At 37.1% G+C, this 18,991-nt stretch overlaps 1 protein-coding gene across 3 annotated transcripts in view; it reads right to left on the bottom strand.

Moving 5' to 3' along the window:
- Nucleotides 1–18,991, bottom strand: part of PITPNC1 (phosphatidylinositol transfer protein cytoplasmic 1) — a 440,717-nt gene that overhangs the window by 257,750 nt on the left and 163,976 nt on the right. For all 3 annotated transcript variants that reach the window (XM_044676341.1, XM_044676342.1, XM_044676343.1), the window contains exon 2: nt 1,347–1,495. In XM_044676341.1, coding sequence (XP_044532276.1) covers nt 1,347–1,495 — 149 coding nt within the window. The remainder of the gene's footprint in view (nt 1–1,346; nt 1,496–18,991) is intronic.

The raw sequence follows: 18,991 nt of genomic DNA, 5'->3' as shown, positions 1-18,991 counted from the left end.
TTTTTTTTTTGCCATAGCAAAGAATTTTAAAGTAAGAAGGTTCCCATCAACTGGGAAATGGCTGAACAAATAATGGCAAACAAATGTAATGGAAATCTATTTCGATGTTAAAAATACCCAAAGAGACAGTTTCGGAAAATCTTATATGAACAGATTTAGAATGAAGTGAGCAGAACTAGAACAATTTGTACATCCACAATATTGAAAAGAAAAAAAATTGAAAGACTTAAGAACTCTGATCAATGCAACAATTGTAGAGATGGAATAGCCTAGACATGCAGAAGATATTTCTAGATGTTGCCAATATAAGGATTTGTTTTGCTTGACTATGATTATTTATTTTGGAGAAGGGGCTTATTATTTCAGAAGGGAGAATGATGAGAGCTATCTCATCACAAGAAAAAAAGAAACTTTTTTAAAAAATGTAACAGAAAGGGGGCAGCTGGGTAGCTCAGTGGATTGGAGTCAGGCCTAGAGATGGGAAGTCCTAGGTTCAAATCTTGCCTCAGACACCTCCCAGCTGTGTGACCCTAGGCAAGTCACTTGACCCCCATTGCCTAGCCCTTACCACTCTTCCACCTAGTAGCCAATACACAGAAGTTAAGGGTTTAAAAAAATTTTTTTAAAAAGTAATAGAAAGAACAGAAGGAAGTCAAGACAAGCTGAACAATTTTGGAATTAAATTGTTGATTACTTCTTTCAAAAAGCTTATAATAGATATTTGTTGTTAAAAAATTTATTCCTTTTTTCTGTTCTTCATATATGGAAATGGTCATGTTCGATGATTTTTGTCAAGTTTAGAATAATGAAAAAGTAAAATTAAAATTCCAGGATAAAACTGGAAATCCAAATATTTTTTTCCCTACTAATGCTGTCAGTTCACTGAAGGAACAAAATGAAGTCCTGTGACATTTAAGGGAGGATTTAATCTTAATGTCATTTTCATTTTCATTGTGGGGGGGTAGAGAGATGAGGTTGGAAAGACAAGGACAATGGCTGGTGGCCAAACAGTATATGGAACCAATACTGCAAAAACAGGAAGATGACGGCAAGGCAGAGATGACTTCATTCTTATACAAACAAGAAAAAGCAATCCTAAAACTTCTAAAGTAAAATGAAAGCTTAGGAGTTTTGGCAATATGCTGAGAAATCACATTCAGCAAATAATTTATCTGATAAACCAAGCAAAAGATAGTCATTGCTTTAACCCAGAAGATAGCATATAATAGAGAATCAGTTCCTATGCTTGAATTTAACCTAATCAGGTCACATATAAATTGTTTCCTTGAAATATTCCATTTCATCATAAAGTCATAGAAGGAGGGAAAATAGTCACTGAGACTCACCTGTTGAGATACACTCGCTTCTCTGTGAACTGTCCATTACCATGGTTAGGATCTTCAAAGGGCTCATTCTGGACAACCTCCACACCTTCTCCTCGGTCACTCTGCTCATGGCTGTGCTTGCTGATCATGTACAGTTGTCCTATCTTGTACTGCAAAGAAAAAAGAAACAGAGGAGTTAATCCCAGTGTCTTTCATCAGCATTTAGCCAGGAATCAAGCATTTATAAAGTACTTACTATGTGCCAGGCTCTATGCTAAGCACTTTTTACAAATATTACTTCATTTGATTCTCACAACAACTCTACTAGGTAGGTAATATTCTTATCCTCATTTTGCAGGTGAGGGAATGGAGGCTTAGAGAGAGAGAGGTTAAATGAATGTCTAGGGGTCATACAGCTAGGATAATGATAGCTGGCATTTAAATAGCACTTTAAAGTTGGCAAATTGCTATACAACCCAGTGGAATTGCTTGTTGGCTCTGGGAGGGGGGAGAGAAGAGGGGAGGAAGAGAAAATGAATCATGTAAACATGGAAAAATATTTAAAAACAAAATTTTTTAAAAACAATAAAAAAAATAAAGTTGGCAAATTGCTTCGTCTGTGTACTCCCATTTGATTCTCACAACCCTAAAAAGAGGAACTCAAATGTTTCCGGAAAGTTGGCCACACATCCTTCAACTCATCTCTATATATACCCTCCAGGGGTGAGAGCTGGAGGCAAAAGAGTTACCACCAACATTGCATGGTGCAGCTTATAAACCAAACCCCCTTATCACTGTGACAATGACAAAATGTCACATGGAAGCAAAAGTGTGACCTTAGGTAAGTCACATAGTTTCTTTGGGACATTCTTTTTCTGATACATAACACAAAGAAGTTGGATTTATACTGCACCTTTTAATCCCAAGCCCATGATCTTATATTTTCTTATCATCTATATTTGGATGAATCCCAAATCTGTACAGCTAGCTCTGCAATCTCTCCTAAGCTCCAGTCTCATATCACCAACTATATACTTGATATCAGGGGGGATTTTTTAAAATAAAATTCTGCAAAAACATTTTTTTAATTTAAAATTTTTTGCTTTACTTTAAAATAATTTGCCTTTTCTTCTCCCCACATTCCCTCGCCATTGAGAAAGCCAAAAAAAACCCCAAACTGTTATAAACACATACACTCAGCTAAAATAAACTCTCACACTGACAATGTCCAAAAAGATATGTCCCTATCAGACATTTTTATCTCTATGTCCCATAGGCATCTCGAACTCATCAAGTCCGAAACAGAATTCATTATCTTTCTGCCAAAATCCACCCCTTTTCTAAACTGGTCTATTTCTGTTGAGGATACAACCAACCTTCCAATCACCCAGGCTTGAAACCATCCTTGATTCCTCCCACCCTCTCACCCTCTCACCCCATATATCCAATCAGTTATCAAATCTTATACTTTCTATCTCCACAGTATCTCTCATACACATGTGCTTCTCTCAACTCCTAAGCCACACTTTAATTCAGGACTTTGTTACCTGTTTATCAGACTATCATAATAGTCTACTAAGTGGTCTTCCTGCCTCAAAAATATTCCCAATTTATCTTCCATATAGTTACCAAAGTGGCTTTTGTAAAGCAAAACTCTGATTATGCCACTCAATATTCAATAAACTCCAGTGACTCTCTATTACTTTTAGGATCATATAGAAACTTTTTTTAAGCCCTTAACTTTTGTCTTGGAACTAATACTATTGATTCCAAGGCAGAAGAACGTAAGGGCTAGGCAATGAGGGTCAAGTGACTTTCATAGGTCACATTTGAACCCAGGACCTCCCATCTCTGGGCCTGACTCTCAGTAACTTAGTCCCTTCCTGTTGCAAGAGGGGGTAATTATGGGAGTCCTTATGATCTGATCTGGCTGATATACTTTCCATGAATATTAATAAATGCTTGTGGGGCACCCATTTATGCCTTGGTCCTTTCTGGTGACCTATAATTAGGCCACTTTCAATGATGCATGTACTGTGTCCACTGAATCATCTGAAGACCTATCTACTCAGTCAATTCTGCATTCTCTCCCTGTTTCTCTCTGTTTTTCTTCCTCTCCCTCTCTATCTCCCTCTCTCTCCATTCCCCCCTGCCCCATCTATCTCTCTCTCTAACACACACACACACACACACGTCTAGTACATTGAAATATTTTGTATGTCTCCCTCAGCTCAGCACTCTGGTGGCTCCACAAACGTAGTATATGTACATTAGATGATCCTAAAAACTTGGCTCTTGAGAATCTAGCAGCCTCTTCTGCTTTATGGTAGTTGATTTGTTTTTTCCATTCCGAAAATGGGCAACTGAATGAAAATCCTGAGATGGGTGTCCCTTGCCTTTTCAGCAACCATGTGAATTTGTTCTTATCTTCTTACTCTAGGGGAATAGGTCTTGGGAATTGAGGAGACTGAGGCTTTGGAGGATAGGATATTTGAGGAGATATCAATAGTATCTTGCAGTCCTCTAGAATAGGGGAAAAATTGGATCTTTGAGGAAGATTGGAAGCCAGGTACTAAACTCCTTTAGAAAGGAGGGGAAAATGACTCAGAAGCCTCTAGATAACAGCCATCATGATCTGGCTAGGTGACAGATTTGGGTATGATAAATCTCAAGTGAGGAAAAGTTGCTGAATGATGGCCACAGAGGAAGAGTATGGAAGAGACAAAAGCAAGACAGTCCATGCCTTAAAGGCACTCCCTTTTCCTAGGGAGAAATAATAGGTACATGGATAAGCAAATATAAAATATATATGAAGTAATTTTTTTGAAGTGGAAAGAGTGGAACCAGGAAAGGTCTTAATGTAGGTGGTGCCATTATCATTAGGCATTCAGGAAGGCAGGTGGCAAGGACTTCAAAAAATCAGAGATTAAAAGGAAGACAACTTCTAGGTATGGCAATTTCTAGACCAAAGACTGTAGGGTAGCCAAGAAATGTTTAGACTCAAGAAGAAGGATGCCAGGCTCGTTGCTATTCACAAAATGACTCAAAGAAGGACTCAAAATCAAAATTACTCTTGTCTCTGAGTGCAAAAGAAAAATAAAATCATGAATGAGTGGAACACGTGAACAAAAATGAAAGAGTGAATATAATTCACTCTTGGTAGCACCAATGGCCATTCATGTGAAGAAGTCTTGTTCCCGTGTCCTTAAGCACGTGCATTCTAAAGGAATTGGCATCAACACAGACCAGAACAGATGCTAGGAGAGAAAAAGCCAAGCCAAGCAAGAAAGCAAAAAGCTAAGGATATTGGCTGTTATTGTCCCCTATTGTTATGGTAACTAGAGATAGACCCTAAAGGGCTAGTATAGGATGGGAGGGAGGCTGTTTGAGGGCAAAATTAAGATAGAAGGGAAAAAGAAATCAGGAAATCTTTTTAATAGTTGGAGAAGTAATAGAAAAAACATAAGACTTGAAGTCAAGAGATTTGCGTCTGAAATCCACTTCTAACTCATTTATGACCATTTGTACAACCACTTAAGCCTCCATAATTGAGTCCTACATTCCCTATTTCTAAAAAGAAAACAGGATTATTGTGAGAAAGCTTCTTAAACCTTAAAATAAGTTACTTATTGTTGAGATATATGTACCTACATATCTAAAGCTTACCTTAAGATACTTAACTAGTTGAATAATCATGGACAAGTCACTGAGCCTCTGCCTCAGTTTTTTCATCTGTAAAACAGTAATAATAATAATAATACCTACCTCCTAGAGTTATTGTGAGGATCAAACAGGATGGAATTTGTAAAGCTCTTTGCAAACCTTTAAATACTAAATAAATGTTAGATTTTATTTTTTATTATTTAATATGATATTATTATTATTAGTTAATACTATATAGGGGGCAGCTAGGTGCCTCAGTGGATTGAGAGCCAGGCCTAGAGATGAGAGGACCTGGTTCAAATCTGGCCTGAGACACTTCTTAGCTGTGTGACCTTGGGCAAGTCATTTAACTCCTATTTCCTAGCTTTTGTCACTTGTTGATTCTACAACAGAATGTAAAAAAAATAATAATATTATGCAATATGTTAATATCTATTTTAATGACAGTAATATGAATATAATACATTCTATTACATCATTTATTATAAATGCTAACCATTATTGTAAGTATATCTGTAGTCACCTATATAGATATCTCGAAAAGTATTAAGTACTTTCTATGTGCTAGGCATTATAGAAATACAAGTACAAAGAATGAAATAATTCCTACTTGCAAGGAACATTCTAAGGAGGGAAAACACAAGTACAAAGAAAGAAAAATATGTATAACATAAAGATAAAGTTAATAAATATAATACAATATGTACAAACTAGTTAAATCTATAATGGTTTTGAAAGGAAAGAATTAGAAACAGGGAAGCCTTCATGCAGAAGATGACATTTGAAGAATCTCTTAAAGGAGTTGTAAGGAGAGAGTGTATTCCAGGCATTTGAGATACGTGAAGAACAAAGACGCTAGTGTGTATATATGTGTGTGCATGTGTATGTGTACATATATATGTATGTATATACACACACATAAATACCACTTCTGTTTAAACAGAAATTCTCAGTATTTTTGCCAAAATTGTTGAATCTAAAAAAATGGAAAATTCTACAAATGACCATATCCATCTTCTCTTTATATGTAAAGACCATTATGGCTCTAGGTATAACAGGGATAAATCATGCAAATAATTTATATACATATATATGTATATATGTGTGTATATGCCTGTTTGAGTTATTATTTCATACTTAAAATACACACATTAAGTATTCCTTGTTCTTTTCTCCTCAAAGACCAAGGCTTCCTAGAGAAGGAAAAAAGTCACAGATTAGAAAGCTTTCTGGATGGAACTTTAAACAATTTATCCTTTAAACAAACGCATTCTAAAAGAACAAGTAGAAGTTTCTCAGTAAATTGGAGATTTATGTACAACTGAAATAGATAGCCCTGAAACAAAACAAAATCCAAATAGAATCCCAGCAGTGAGCTGCTAAAGTCTGGGTTCCAACAGATATATATGAAAATAGATAGGATAAGTAGACAGACAAAATCAATGGAGTGTCTAGGGCTGTTGACCTGACCTAAGGGACCAACTATTTTTGCCATCAGATGAACAAATCCAGCCAAATTGTCCCAGAAATATATATCAGATATTCACAGAATTGTTTTTGTAGAAGCCAAGAAATGCAATCAAAATGAGTACTCACGGATTAGGGGATGGATACTTGAATGTCATAGAATATTACAGAGCAGTATGGAATGGCAAAAATAAGGAATTTGGAGAAAGGAAGTTTTACAACGAACTGATAAGAACACTATGCACAACTACAACAATTCAAAAGAAATGATTGCTAAGGGCCAGGTAGATGGCTCAGTGGAGAAGGGCAGGTCTAGAGATGGCAGGATCTGGGTTCAAATCTTCCTTGGGCAAATCACTTAACCCCAATTGCCCAGCCCTTACTGCTCTTCTGCCATGGAACCAATATAGAGTATTGATTCTAAGATGGATGGGGAAAAAAAAGAAAAGAAATGACTGTGAAAAGACAGCTGCTAACTCTGATGACTAAAAGCCAATGATGGTCCCATTTCTCCTCAGGGACAAAAAGTTATAGACAATGTCATATGAAGTCATTTTCAACTGTTTTGACAAAAAATTACATAACTGAAGAACTGGACAGGGTCTATCTCAATGGCCACCTAGTCAAAGCCATACACAAAAAGAATCTCAATTGTGAAAACTTAACAAGGGTTAAATCAGTCTCTGTTTAGAGAACTCGAGGGGAAGGAACCCATCAACTCTTAGGGCAGTCTATTTCTACCTTTAGATAGACATAACTATGATAAGAGGTTTTTCTCCCCCTAAATTTGCCTTTTTTATGTCTTCCACCCATTACTGCTGGTTCTTCCTTCTGGGATCAAACAAAAATATTAAAACAATTACATTCTCTTTGGAGTCAGTTACTGAGCTACCATTCAACCCACCCTCAAGCATTCTTATACTTCTTTTATTTTCCTTTTTCTCCCTAATACAGTCCTTTGTTATTGTTGTCCTTAGCTTCCCCAGCCAACTTCAACTTATTCTGAAATTTAGCATTTCTGACAGTATTTTGACAGGATCAAAACTTGTTCCTATACGTCTGCACATTTCTAAAATATAAGGTGGCTGGGTTAGTTCCCTGTGTAACCATACTGATTTTTTTTTTAATTAATTTTTTCTAAAATCCTTACCTTCTGTCTTGGAGTCAATACTGTATATTGGCTCCAAGGCAGAAGAGTAGTAGGGTAGGCAGTGGGGGTCAAGTGACTTGCCCAGGGTCACACAGCTGGGAAGTGTCTGAGGCCAGATTTGAATCTAGGACCTCCTGTCTCTAGGCCTGGCTGTCAATCCACTGAGCTACCCAGCTGCCCCCAACTATAATGATATTTAAAAAATTTCTATTTTTCATCCTCACTGGACTTATTTCTCTTTTGAGTCTTCAGAATTCCACTTTTAAGTATATCCCATTCCTCCTGGGATGACTCCTTTTTGTAGAATTTTAGCACATATGATCCCCATCTGTCTTGTTTTCCCCAGATCTAAGATACGTGTTACAAATGTATACAAAGAAACAAAGATACACCAGCTTTCCTCTTCTCTATCACAAACTTTAAGATGGAGGCATCATCTCCCTCACCCCAGGATTCCCATCATTTCTACCCTAGTAACCACTTCCTGCTGGTTAATGAGAATCTGATCCCAAATAAAATTTTTCCTTGTTAGTCTCTCCACTATTTGAAAAAAGGAGAAAATCAAGGAATGTTTGCTGTTCTCCTTTTACCAGAGAAAGCTCCAGAAAATATCTGGATAACTGAAGTCTCTTATCTACATATGTCTTTTGTGTCAGAATTGAAAGCTCAATTCCTCATCTATTTCCTCTTTCTATCTAGGTGATCTATAATGTATATCAATGACAAAGTCTCTTCTGTTTTGCCTTCTGTTGTCTTTTCACCCAAATGTTTTCTATCAGGCTTCTCCTGTTTGATTCCTCCCATTAGTGTATCAGTATGAAACTAATTAAAATGAGCAATCTTAATGTAGATTCTTCCCCTCTTCCTCTTTTACTCTATCTTGTTTCTTTTGAATCAAGAATGCATGATCAGATTCATATTCTTTTTTATAGGTTTTATCCCACCAAGTTTCAGTTATACCTCTGAAGTAAAATTTGCCTCCTTGCATTAAGACCTCTTAAAGTGGAAGTCAATGTGTTTGGTAAATTATACTGGAGATTGCTTTCATGTATGAATTGAACCAGGAAGTCATTAAAGTCCCTTGCAATTGTCAAGTTCTATGATTCTATGATCTTTGGGGAATTTGAGTATATACATTTTAGCCAAGGGTGTTGCTGCTAGCTCCTTTTTTGGACTTTGTTTCCTGTGAATTTCTGGGTCTCTCAGTTGTTATTCTTTTGTCACTTTACCTACTTTCTATAGAGAGTATCTATCTTGATAGGTATGCATAAGTAGCTGTCTCCCTACCCCATCCTTTTTCAGTTTAAAGTCCTACAAAATATTCAGTACATATATTCTTAGCAACATTTGTTAAGTATATTCTATCTCTGTCCTAGCACTTGTCATGCCTATATTTTAAACTATGTTACAGAATTCCAAATCCTAAATTCTATTCTCAGATAATACCTTCTTAGCCAAATGCTCACTTTCCAAATCAATTTTTCTCTCAATTGCCTTCAATGGGCAACAGTGAGAAAAATATAATCAATGCCCTTATGGTCTTCTGTTTCTTGTCCAAGTTTATGTAATCTCGGGCAATTTTTTCTTCCTTAAGGGAGAGTTCAATTTGGAGGATGGTCTTGAGGGATGAAAAGAGGGGTAGTTTCAGAAATAACTTCAATGTAAAAATAAAAAGCATCAATAAAACCTTTTTTTTAAGAGCCTGGGATCAAGAAAATTGAAAGAAAGGCCACAAAAGGAGGACTAAAGATACTGATAAGAGAAAAGAAGGAAGGAAGGAAGATCCATCAGTGAAGCACTTTTTACAATGCACATAAGATAATAAGGGGAAGTTCAGATGAAGAAAAATACAACCTGAACATCTTTGGAACTAACACTGCAGCTAGGTTGCATAGTGTAGAGTGCTATACCTGGAATTAGAAAGTCTTGAATTCAAATTTGACCTCAGACACTTCCTTCATGTGCACATGGGGTTTTCTTGGCAAAGATACTGGAATGGTTTGCTATTTCCTTCTCTAGTGGATTAAAGCAAACAAAGGTTCCCCATCTTATAGATGAGGAACCTGACATAGACAAGAGTGACTTGGCCAGGGTCATACAACTAGTGTCTGAAGCTGAATTAGGTCTTCCTGACTCCAAGCTTAGTATTCTATCTACTGAGCCACCTAGCTCCTTCTAGATATATGGCCTGAGCAAGTCACTGTGTATCTCAGTTTCTTCATCTTTGAGATGGGGAAACATGTGCAAGTGCTGTTATAAAGATAAAATGAAGTATCTGTTAAGTGCTTTGCAAACTTTAAAATGTTTTATAAATGCCTACTATTATTATTTATTTATTTATTTAGATTTTAAACCCTTAACTTCTGTGTATTGACTTATAGGTGTTAGATTGGTAAGGGTAGGCAATGGGGGTCAAGTGACTTGCCCAGGGTCACACAGCTGGGAAGTGTCTGAGGCCGGATTTGAACCTAGGACCTCCTGTCTCTAGGCCTGGCTCTCAATCCACTAGCTACCCAGCTGCCCCACTGCCTACTATTATTATTAATGAATGAGATACATGCATGTCTAGGTGTATATATATTTTATATATACACATACATTTTATATACATGTATATAAATGAATTGCATTTAATAAAAATTTACAACATCCTAGACAATCCTCTCCTTTTCTGTTCTTTGAATATGGAAATATTCATGTTTGTTGATTTTTGTCCAAATTTTATAATAATAAAAATGAAAAAAGAAGCCACAAAAATGCAGAAAGACTGGAGTACCAGGCACCTGCCACCTGGAGCCCTTCCTTTTCAGCAGAGATAACAGAAGAATGCATGCATAGGAAGGAGTATTCAGAAGAAGCAAATCCAATTCACAGCAGTAGTCAAGGAAAAACTTTGAGACCTCACTGTAGGGAGCTGCTGCGGCAGTGAGGAGGGAGTGGGGGAGGTACCTTTCTTTTCCCTTTTTTGACTAGAGCCATTTTAGAATCAGCCTCCAGGTCACCTTTAAATGAACAGTCACATCTAATTCTTTTGTTTTGCCTTTCTATACCTAGTCTTTGTTCAAGACCCAGTAAAGAACCAGCTGGTTCTTCCTCTCCATTTCAGACCCCCAGGGCCAAGGACAGACTAGCAGAATAGAAAGTTTCTGTGCCTCCTCCCCTGAAATTCAACAAATCACAAATTGCCTCCAAGATCAATGATTAAGGCTGGTCAAGACCTGGCATGACTGCTTCCTATATGCTGTGGGAAATGGATTATGTTCAGAAACCCAGTAGTTCCACCAAAACACACTTCTCTGTGCCTTGTCGCTGACTAGGCTTGTAAATTAAATCCTAGTATTCTAAATAGTAATCAAATAGGTTTTCTTTTATGACAGTTCTGACATTATTGATAATTGTGGCAGCTTGCAGGAAGCATGCAATACACAGTGGCCAAGGAACAAAAAGACCCACCAGTCTTAATTTAATAACATCAATCTGAAATTGACTTACATCCTCCTAGACTCAGGGATGGAGGCAATGATGCTGAAGAGGAAGGAAAACTCATCCTTAGCACATGAGAAGGAGAGCAGGGGCTTTTAGGTTGTCAGCCTCTCCCTTATCCTCCTTTAGGAGAATCTATCCTGAGGAGCTGGCCATTCAGGTCATTCATTAATGGAGAAAATTAACTCTTAGACACGAATGGTTATTTCCAAAGCCTGCAGGTCAAGGTTGTGGTGGATAGGGGGTGACTAGTACTTAATGGTGATTTTCTAATAGAAGCAATAAGCCTACTGTACAATCTCTTTAAAGGGGCTATTTCTTCATTTTCCTACTTCATAACTTTTCATTCTGTTTCTTAGAATCTCCCTCCCTCCATTTCTCCCTCCAACATACAAAATCTGACCTAAAACAAATCCACAGATCCTAGGTACAGTTACAAAAATCCACAATCTTAGTTACTCTCTAACGCTAGACAAAATATGTAATTTTTTAAAGGCAAAGGCGATGCCCAATAATCTCTGTTTCATCCCTCATTTTGCACATCAGACTTTATCTCCAGTAGCTAACACAGTGCCTCAAACAAGGTGGGTAATAAGAATAACTATCATTTAACTGGCACTTTAAGATTTGCAAAATGCTTTATATGCATTATCTCATTTGATACTCACAAAAACCTTGGGAGGAAAGTGCTATTATTATCTCCATTTTATAGATGGGGATATTGAGGCAGAACCAGTGAGCAAGGTAGAATGTGAAATTATGTCTTCTAGACACTAAGTCCAGCTCTCTAACCATAATGCCACCTAAATTTGTTGTCTGAATAGCTCAAATATGACTGAGCAGCATCAATAATGAAATGGGGCAATAAAATTAATGATGCCATTCCAAAGATTCCAAAGATGGACACTCTAATTAGGATATCTATTGATGCCTCCAATTCAACTCATCTCAAACTGACTTAACGAGATCTTCTTCCTGAATTTTCTAGTCACTCAGGCTCACAACTTTTCTGGTCATCTTTGATCCCCCCATCCTACCCCACAGAAGTAGCTCAGTGATCCAACGAATAGAACACTGAACCTATAACCAGGAAGACATGACTCCAAATACAGTCTGACATTTATTAATGGATGACTCAGAGCATCTCTGCCTCAGTTTCCTCAACGGCAAATGGAGAGAATAATAGCACCTCATACCAACAAGTTCACAAGAATGCTGTGAAGATCAAATGAGATAAAAGGCAGCTAGGTAGCACAGTGCATATAACATCAAGCCTGGAGTTGGGATGTCCTGAGTTCCAATCTGACCTCAGACATTTCCTAGCAGTGTGTCCCTGGACAAGTCATTTAATCCTAATTGCCTACACTTTGCTACTCTTCTGTCTTAAAATTGATACTAAGGGGGCAGCTAGATGGCTAAGTAGACTGAGAGTCAGACCTAGAGATGGGAGATCCTGGTTCAAATCTGGTCTGAGACATTTCCTGGCTGTATGACCCTGAGCAAGTCACTTAATTCCCACTGCCTAGCCTTTATTGCTCTCTTGCCTTAAAATCTATACGTAGTATTAATTCTAAAATGGAAATTAAGGGTTTAAAAAAATTAAGGGTTTTAAAAAAAAAGATGAGATACTAAAACCAAAGGTAAGGGTTTAAAAAAAAAGATCAAGTGAGATATATATATATAAAGCATTTAGTACTTTGCCTGGTATATTGAGGGTACTTAACAAATTTGTATTTCTCCTTTTCATCTATTTAATCAGTTAAGTCCTGTCCATTCTACTAGTAAAATTTCTCCTGCATTTTTCACTGCCTTGGATTATCTGTCATCACCTTCAATTCAGACCTTCCATTTTCCTCCACTACACTCCTAATTGATTTCTCCCAGTTCTAGGCTTTTCCTACTCCACTCTACAAGGCAGACTGCTACCAGACTAATCTTCATAAAGTGCAGCTTTGGTCATCACAAAACTGCTCAAAACATTTCATGGCACTCATAGTGAAATTGAAACTCTTCAGCCTGAAATTCAAGGCCCTTCTATTGTTATAACCTCCACCTGTAGTGGCCAGGTTTGGGGGACACTGGTTTCTTTGCAGGCAGAGAGAGAAATTTTTAAGAGCCTGCCTGCCTGAATTCCTGAGAAATGTAGTTTCCAAGAGTTGGAATTTTTCTCTCCATTTTATGAGGGATTATGAGACCCTTGAATAAGATATACAGAGAAAAAGAGGACTGGACAAAGAATGCCTTCACAGAATGCATTTCAAAGAAGAGAAAAGCAGAAGAAACTAACATTAGGGAGCCAGAAGGAATGAAGAAGCATGATCAACCATAACTGATGTTGAGAACAAACAGGTGCCACCATGGCAGCACTTGTGGTGCCTATGTCCACTGAGGACAACTGTGACCATAATATGGAGCATGTTTTGTATAACCCAGTGGAATTGCTTGTCAACTCTGTGAGGGAGAGGGAAGAGGGGTGGGAAACAACATGAATCATGTAACCATGGAAAAAATAATATAAAAATAAAAATTTAAAAATATGGGACATGTTTGATCAGCTGGTATCTTTTCCCCTGAGAGTTCCTACAGAAGACAGTCTTTTTACCCCTTTACCTCACCATCATCTCCTCAAATTTTCTAATTGATAGGATAGATTTATAATCCAGAGTATTGTGATTAGTTAGTGTTAGATTTGCTGGTTTAGTTAGTACTTTAAAGCTAGCTTATTCTGGATCTAAAAATGTCACAAAATCTTTTAATTTCAATATTTCATTTTTGGGGAATAGAGTGGTGGTAAAAAAAGAGATAGTATATGGAGAGACAGAGGCCTAAACCATGTTTAAAATGTTAGGATTTGAATCTACCTGGGGGCTCTGAGCAAATGAAAGAAAATATTACTGATATTGACTTTCATATTTTGTATAAATGCCCCAAAGGTAGGTAAAAATACAACCAGGCTTTTCCCTGCCTTTAAACTAAAGTGATTGAGTGGTCATTGCTCTCTGAGAGAAGCCTGGGTTATATGGGTCATATTTATGATTTTCTCTTCCCACCTGATTGCGAGGGTGCAGTTGAAAGTGATAAGGAGAGAGTTGGAGCTGCTCAGTGAGAGAAGTTGTCTCTAGATTTGGCTCTAATGCCTACATTCCAAAGAGTGAGAGCCAGAGGAAAGGGTGAGTACCTCTTCCTTGCATTTTCACCTTGATAATCTAAATGCAAACACAACAAAGGTTATCTCTTTATCTTATCATATTCCTCATAACATACTCTACAAATTATATTTTCCCATCTTCTTATCTCAGTTTTCTCTCTACTAGAAATATCCTTCACCCACAACTATCCTCACTGATTTCGACCCAATGCTTAAAAGTCTAGGTCAAAAACCACCACTTTAATGAAGTCTTTTCTGATTCGCCAAGAACATGTGGCTTTTCTCTCCTTTAAATTCTTATGGAATTTATCACATCATCCCTTGCACTGTAGCTATTTTAAGAACAGGTAGACTAAATAACTATTGCAAAAAAAAAATTAATAAGGTGGCTTTAGAAGTTCCACAATGGAAAACAAAACTATAACTATGGAAATAGAAAGAACATATATGAAACTAAATGCTGATGACCAAGCATGTTCCTAAGAGGAATGGGAAAGGATAATAAGCATTCTTATAGAACCAATATGTGCCAAGCATTGTGATAAACTGGCACTAAGTGATCATTTAAAATTATTTTTAAATTGTCATTTTATTTTGACATGTTTTTTTATGTTTTAATTGTTATTTATTATAAGTTCTTTTTTATTTGAAAGATCCAGGTCCAAATTCTCTCTTTCCCTCTAGCCATTCCTCCACTCATTCAGAAGGCAAGAAATATCACTGTCTATTACACATGTGAAATCACACAAAGCATATTTCCATATCAGCCACATTAGAAAAAAAAATAGAGTAAAATGAAACTTCAGTTTGTACTCAGTACATCAATTCTTTCTGTGGAAGTGGATAGCATTTTCATCATGAGTCCTTAGGAATTGGCATTTTGTCCGCCTCCCACCATACTCTTGCGTGCCAGGACTAATGTACTTTTTGTAACCCCTAAAGCAGAGAACTATACATAGTACAGGGGATCAACAAATAGGTGTGGAATTTAATTGAACCGGCATAAACCAAAGTAAAAACAAAAGGAGCTGTTTGATGTATTGTTCTTAAGGTTCCAAAAAGAAAAAACTATATAGGTAAAGTCAGTGGCTTAAGCTTTGATTTCTCAAAAGATAACCTTCGTTATCTAATCTTTGAGTTTTGATGTCAGTCTGGGGAACTGCTCTCAGTTGGAGCTGTACAGCAATTACGTTCCAACATTGTCAAATCTATTATTATAATTCCCAGAGTTTAGGTAATTATAATTACTGGCAATCATGATTACAGACAGCTCTAAGCTGTAGGCTGAGGCTCAATACAAGCTATTATCAGAGCAGTCACTGAAAATAATCATATATGTAGTCAAATACATGATGGCGAGAAGTAGAGCTTCCCTTGGCTCTCATTGTACTGTTCTTCCTTTAGAACTGAGAAATCTGGTTGATAGCAGGGTTGCATAATGTACTCACTTAAGACAGTCTGAGCTATTTAATCAAGGCTTTCATGCCTCCTTTGTATTTCTGCAAACACAATCATCAGACACCATCAATTTGCTTAAAAACGTTTCATCCCTTAACCTCAACCACTAAACAAATTGCTACTAAAGTCATTAGAAACTGCCCCCAAAGGGGAAAAGCTAGGTCACTCAGTGAATTGAGAGCCAGGCCTTGAGATGAGAGATCTTGGGTTCAAATCTGATTTCAGATACTTCCTAGCTGTGTGACACTGGGCAAGTCATTTAACTCTCATCACCTAGCCCTTGCCACTCTTATGCCTTGGAACTAATACATAGTAATGATTTTAAGATGGAAGGTAAGGGGAAAAGAAAAGGAAAAGAAAATATAAGGGAAGGGAGGTCAGGGGAGGGAAAGAGAGGAGAGGAAAGCAAAGCAGAGGAGAGGAGAGGAGAAGAGAGGAGAGGAGAGGAGAGGAGAAGAGAGGAGAGGAGACGAGAGGAGAGGAGAGGAGAGGAAAGGAGAGGAGAGGAGAGGAAAGGAGAGGAGAGGAGAGGAGAGGAGAGGAGAGGAGAGGAAAGGAGAGGAGAGATAGAGGAGAGGAGAGGAGAGAAAATTACTCCCAATCTGGTACTATTGAGATAGGTGAATGTTTAATGTGAGTACCCAGGTACCATCTTTTCCTTAAAGAGGAACAAGATAGAGAGGTAATTTATGGGCAGGATGTTTCAGGTTTCAGACACACTTAGATCTATCCATGAGTGACTTTCACTCACAGTGCTTTTAGTGTTCCAAGAGTTGAATTTGGAGTCAAAGGACCAGAGTCCAGTTTTGATGAGGCCACTTGACACCTGTGTGGACCTTGGGCAAATTGTTTCATATCTATGAGTCTCCTTTTCTTCCTGGAGTGGAAAGGGAACTTCAAACCCTGCTCTTCTGACTCTTAGACATAGGATCCAAGTGCTGTGATCTTAGTTCTATGTACCAAGGTCTGTGCTAAGGATTGTACAAATATTATTTTATCATCATCACAACTCTGTGAAGTAAGGACTATTTTTATCCACATTTTACAGATGAGGAAACTTAGGCAAATGGAAATTATATGATTGGAGCAGGATCAAAGGGCAGTTAGGTAGCACAGTAGATGGAATGCTGGCCTTAGAGTCAGGAAGACTCATCTTCCTGAATTCAAATCTGGCCTCAGATACCTGCTAGCTGTGGGACAATGGCCAAGTTACTCCACCCTGTTTGCCTCAGTTTCCTCATTTGTAAAATGATCTGGAGATGGGAATGGCAAACTATCCTAGTTTTTCTGCCATGAAAATCCTAATTGGGGTCACAAAGAGCTGGATACTACTGAAAATCACTGAACAACAATAACAGAATTAGCAATTAACAATAATAGAATTAGCACAGAAATGAGGCAGAATTTGAATTCAGGTCTTCTGACTACAGGACCCAGTGTTCTCTCTACTGTGTCACCTAGATGCCTCCTATACAAGCCTGCACAATGAAATAGCTGGTCTAGATAACATCTAAGGTCCCTTTCTGCTTTAAATGCTAGGATTCTATACCTAAGAGTCAAGAAACCTGGATTGGAATCCAGTAATTAATGAATTTAAAAAAGTAATTTCTTGGGCTTTGTTTCCTTTTCTTCTTCTATAGAACTTTTAAGGCAGTAATTCCCAATTCATATTTTTTCTTATGTCATGAACCTCCTCAGAATAATGTTTCTCAATGCACAAAATAAAATGCTTATGGTGACAAAGGAAATCAAAGTTTATTGAAAATGTAGACATAATTTTTTTCTAATCCAAATTCACAAATGCTCTGAAATCTACTAATAGGTCTCCTTGTCCATGGACCCAAGATTAAGAAACCCTGTATTAAGGGTTCTTAACAATCTATAAATCTACAAACTTATAAAGGCAGTTAGTGCAGTGGATAGAGCATTAGATCTCGGATCAGAAAGAGTTGAAACCCAATGTCAAGAGACTTGACAGATATTTGACTTCGGACAAGTCACTTAACAATTCTCTGACTCAATTTCTCATCTATAAAATAGGGTTAATCATAGTTTCTTCCTACCAGGAGTGTTGCTTTTACTATCCTTTCTTACTCCAGTAATTGACCATTTTAAGTATTTACTGTCATTCACCTTTGACTCACTTAGGCCTTCTTCTATCATCACTAACACACGGCAAAGCCTTGAACCTGAATTACATCCTCTGCCTGCCTTCTTTGGATGAACTCCCAAGCAACTGGGAGAAAGTCACACCATCACTCCATGTCCACCACAAATCTAAATTATCTCATCTCAATTAAGCTCTCATCACTCTTCTTAAATTGAATATCTTATTCCTCTCAACAGCTATCTGAAATCTTTCTTCTCTATGACTCCCAATTCCTTCTCTACCTCTCACAAAAAAATGTTCTTATCAACTTTATTTATCAAATGAGATAACATAAGTACAGTGCTTAAAGTGCTGTATACACAATATTATTTACTTAGAAAAAAGAGATCAATAAATGATAAAAAGCATTATTGTTAAAAGAGGATGCCAGGTGACAGGTATACAAATACCAGAAAGATAGTCCCTATTATCAAGAAGCTTACCTTTCTGAAGATGGGAAGAGAGATCATAGCCTTTGGAAATGGCTTAGAAATGAAGTGAACTTTCACTTCTACTGTTTTATGAACAAAGAACAAATATGTCTTAAAATAATCGCAAATGACCAACAACTAAGTGAAATCTGTTCCAAATCACTAATAATAATAGAAATGAAAATCAAAACAACTCTGAGGTTTTACCTCACATCAGGCAAAACTAGTTAAGATTACAAAAATGGGAATCGTCAATGTTGGAGAGGCTATGGAAAAATACACACTGTAGATCTAGCTCATCAAATGGTCCAACTATTCGGGAAATCAGTTCAGAATTCTGCTAGAAAAAAAACAAAAGTGACTAAAATATCTATACCTAACAGAAGTCACAGATCACACTGCTCGGTATATCACCCAAGAAAGAAAGAAAAGACCCACATAGACCATAATATTCAGAGCTGCACTTTTTGACATGGTAAAGAACTAGAAATAAAGCCAATGTCTATTGTTTGAGGAATAACTAAATGAATTATAGTACATGAAGGTAATGGAATATTATTGTATTGTAAGAAATGAAGAATAGGAGAAATTCAGAGAAACACTGAAAGACATACAGAGTTACAGAATAAAGAATGAGGAAAATAATATATGTGTAAAGATCACAACAATGTAAACAGAAAGAACAAAAAACTCTCTGAAATGAAATATTGTCTAATT

This window comes from Gracilinanus agilis, chromosome 4, assembly GCF_016433145.1.
Source record: "Gracilinanus agilis isolate LMUSP501 chromosome 4, AgileGrace, whole genome shotgun sequence".
Taxonomy (NCBI): Eukaryota; Metazoa; Chordata; class Mammalia; order Didelphimorphia; family Didelphidae; genus Gracilinanus; species Gracilinanus agilis.
This window is presented reverse-complemented; position numbering and strand designations above follow the sequence as displayed.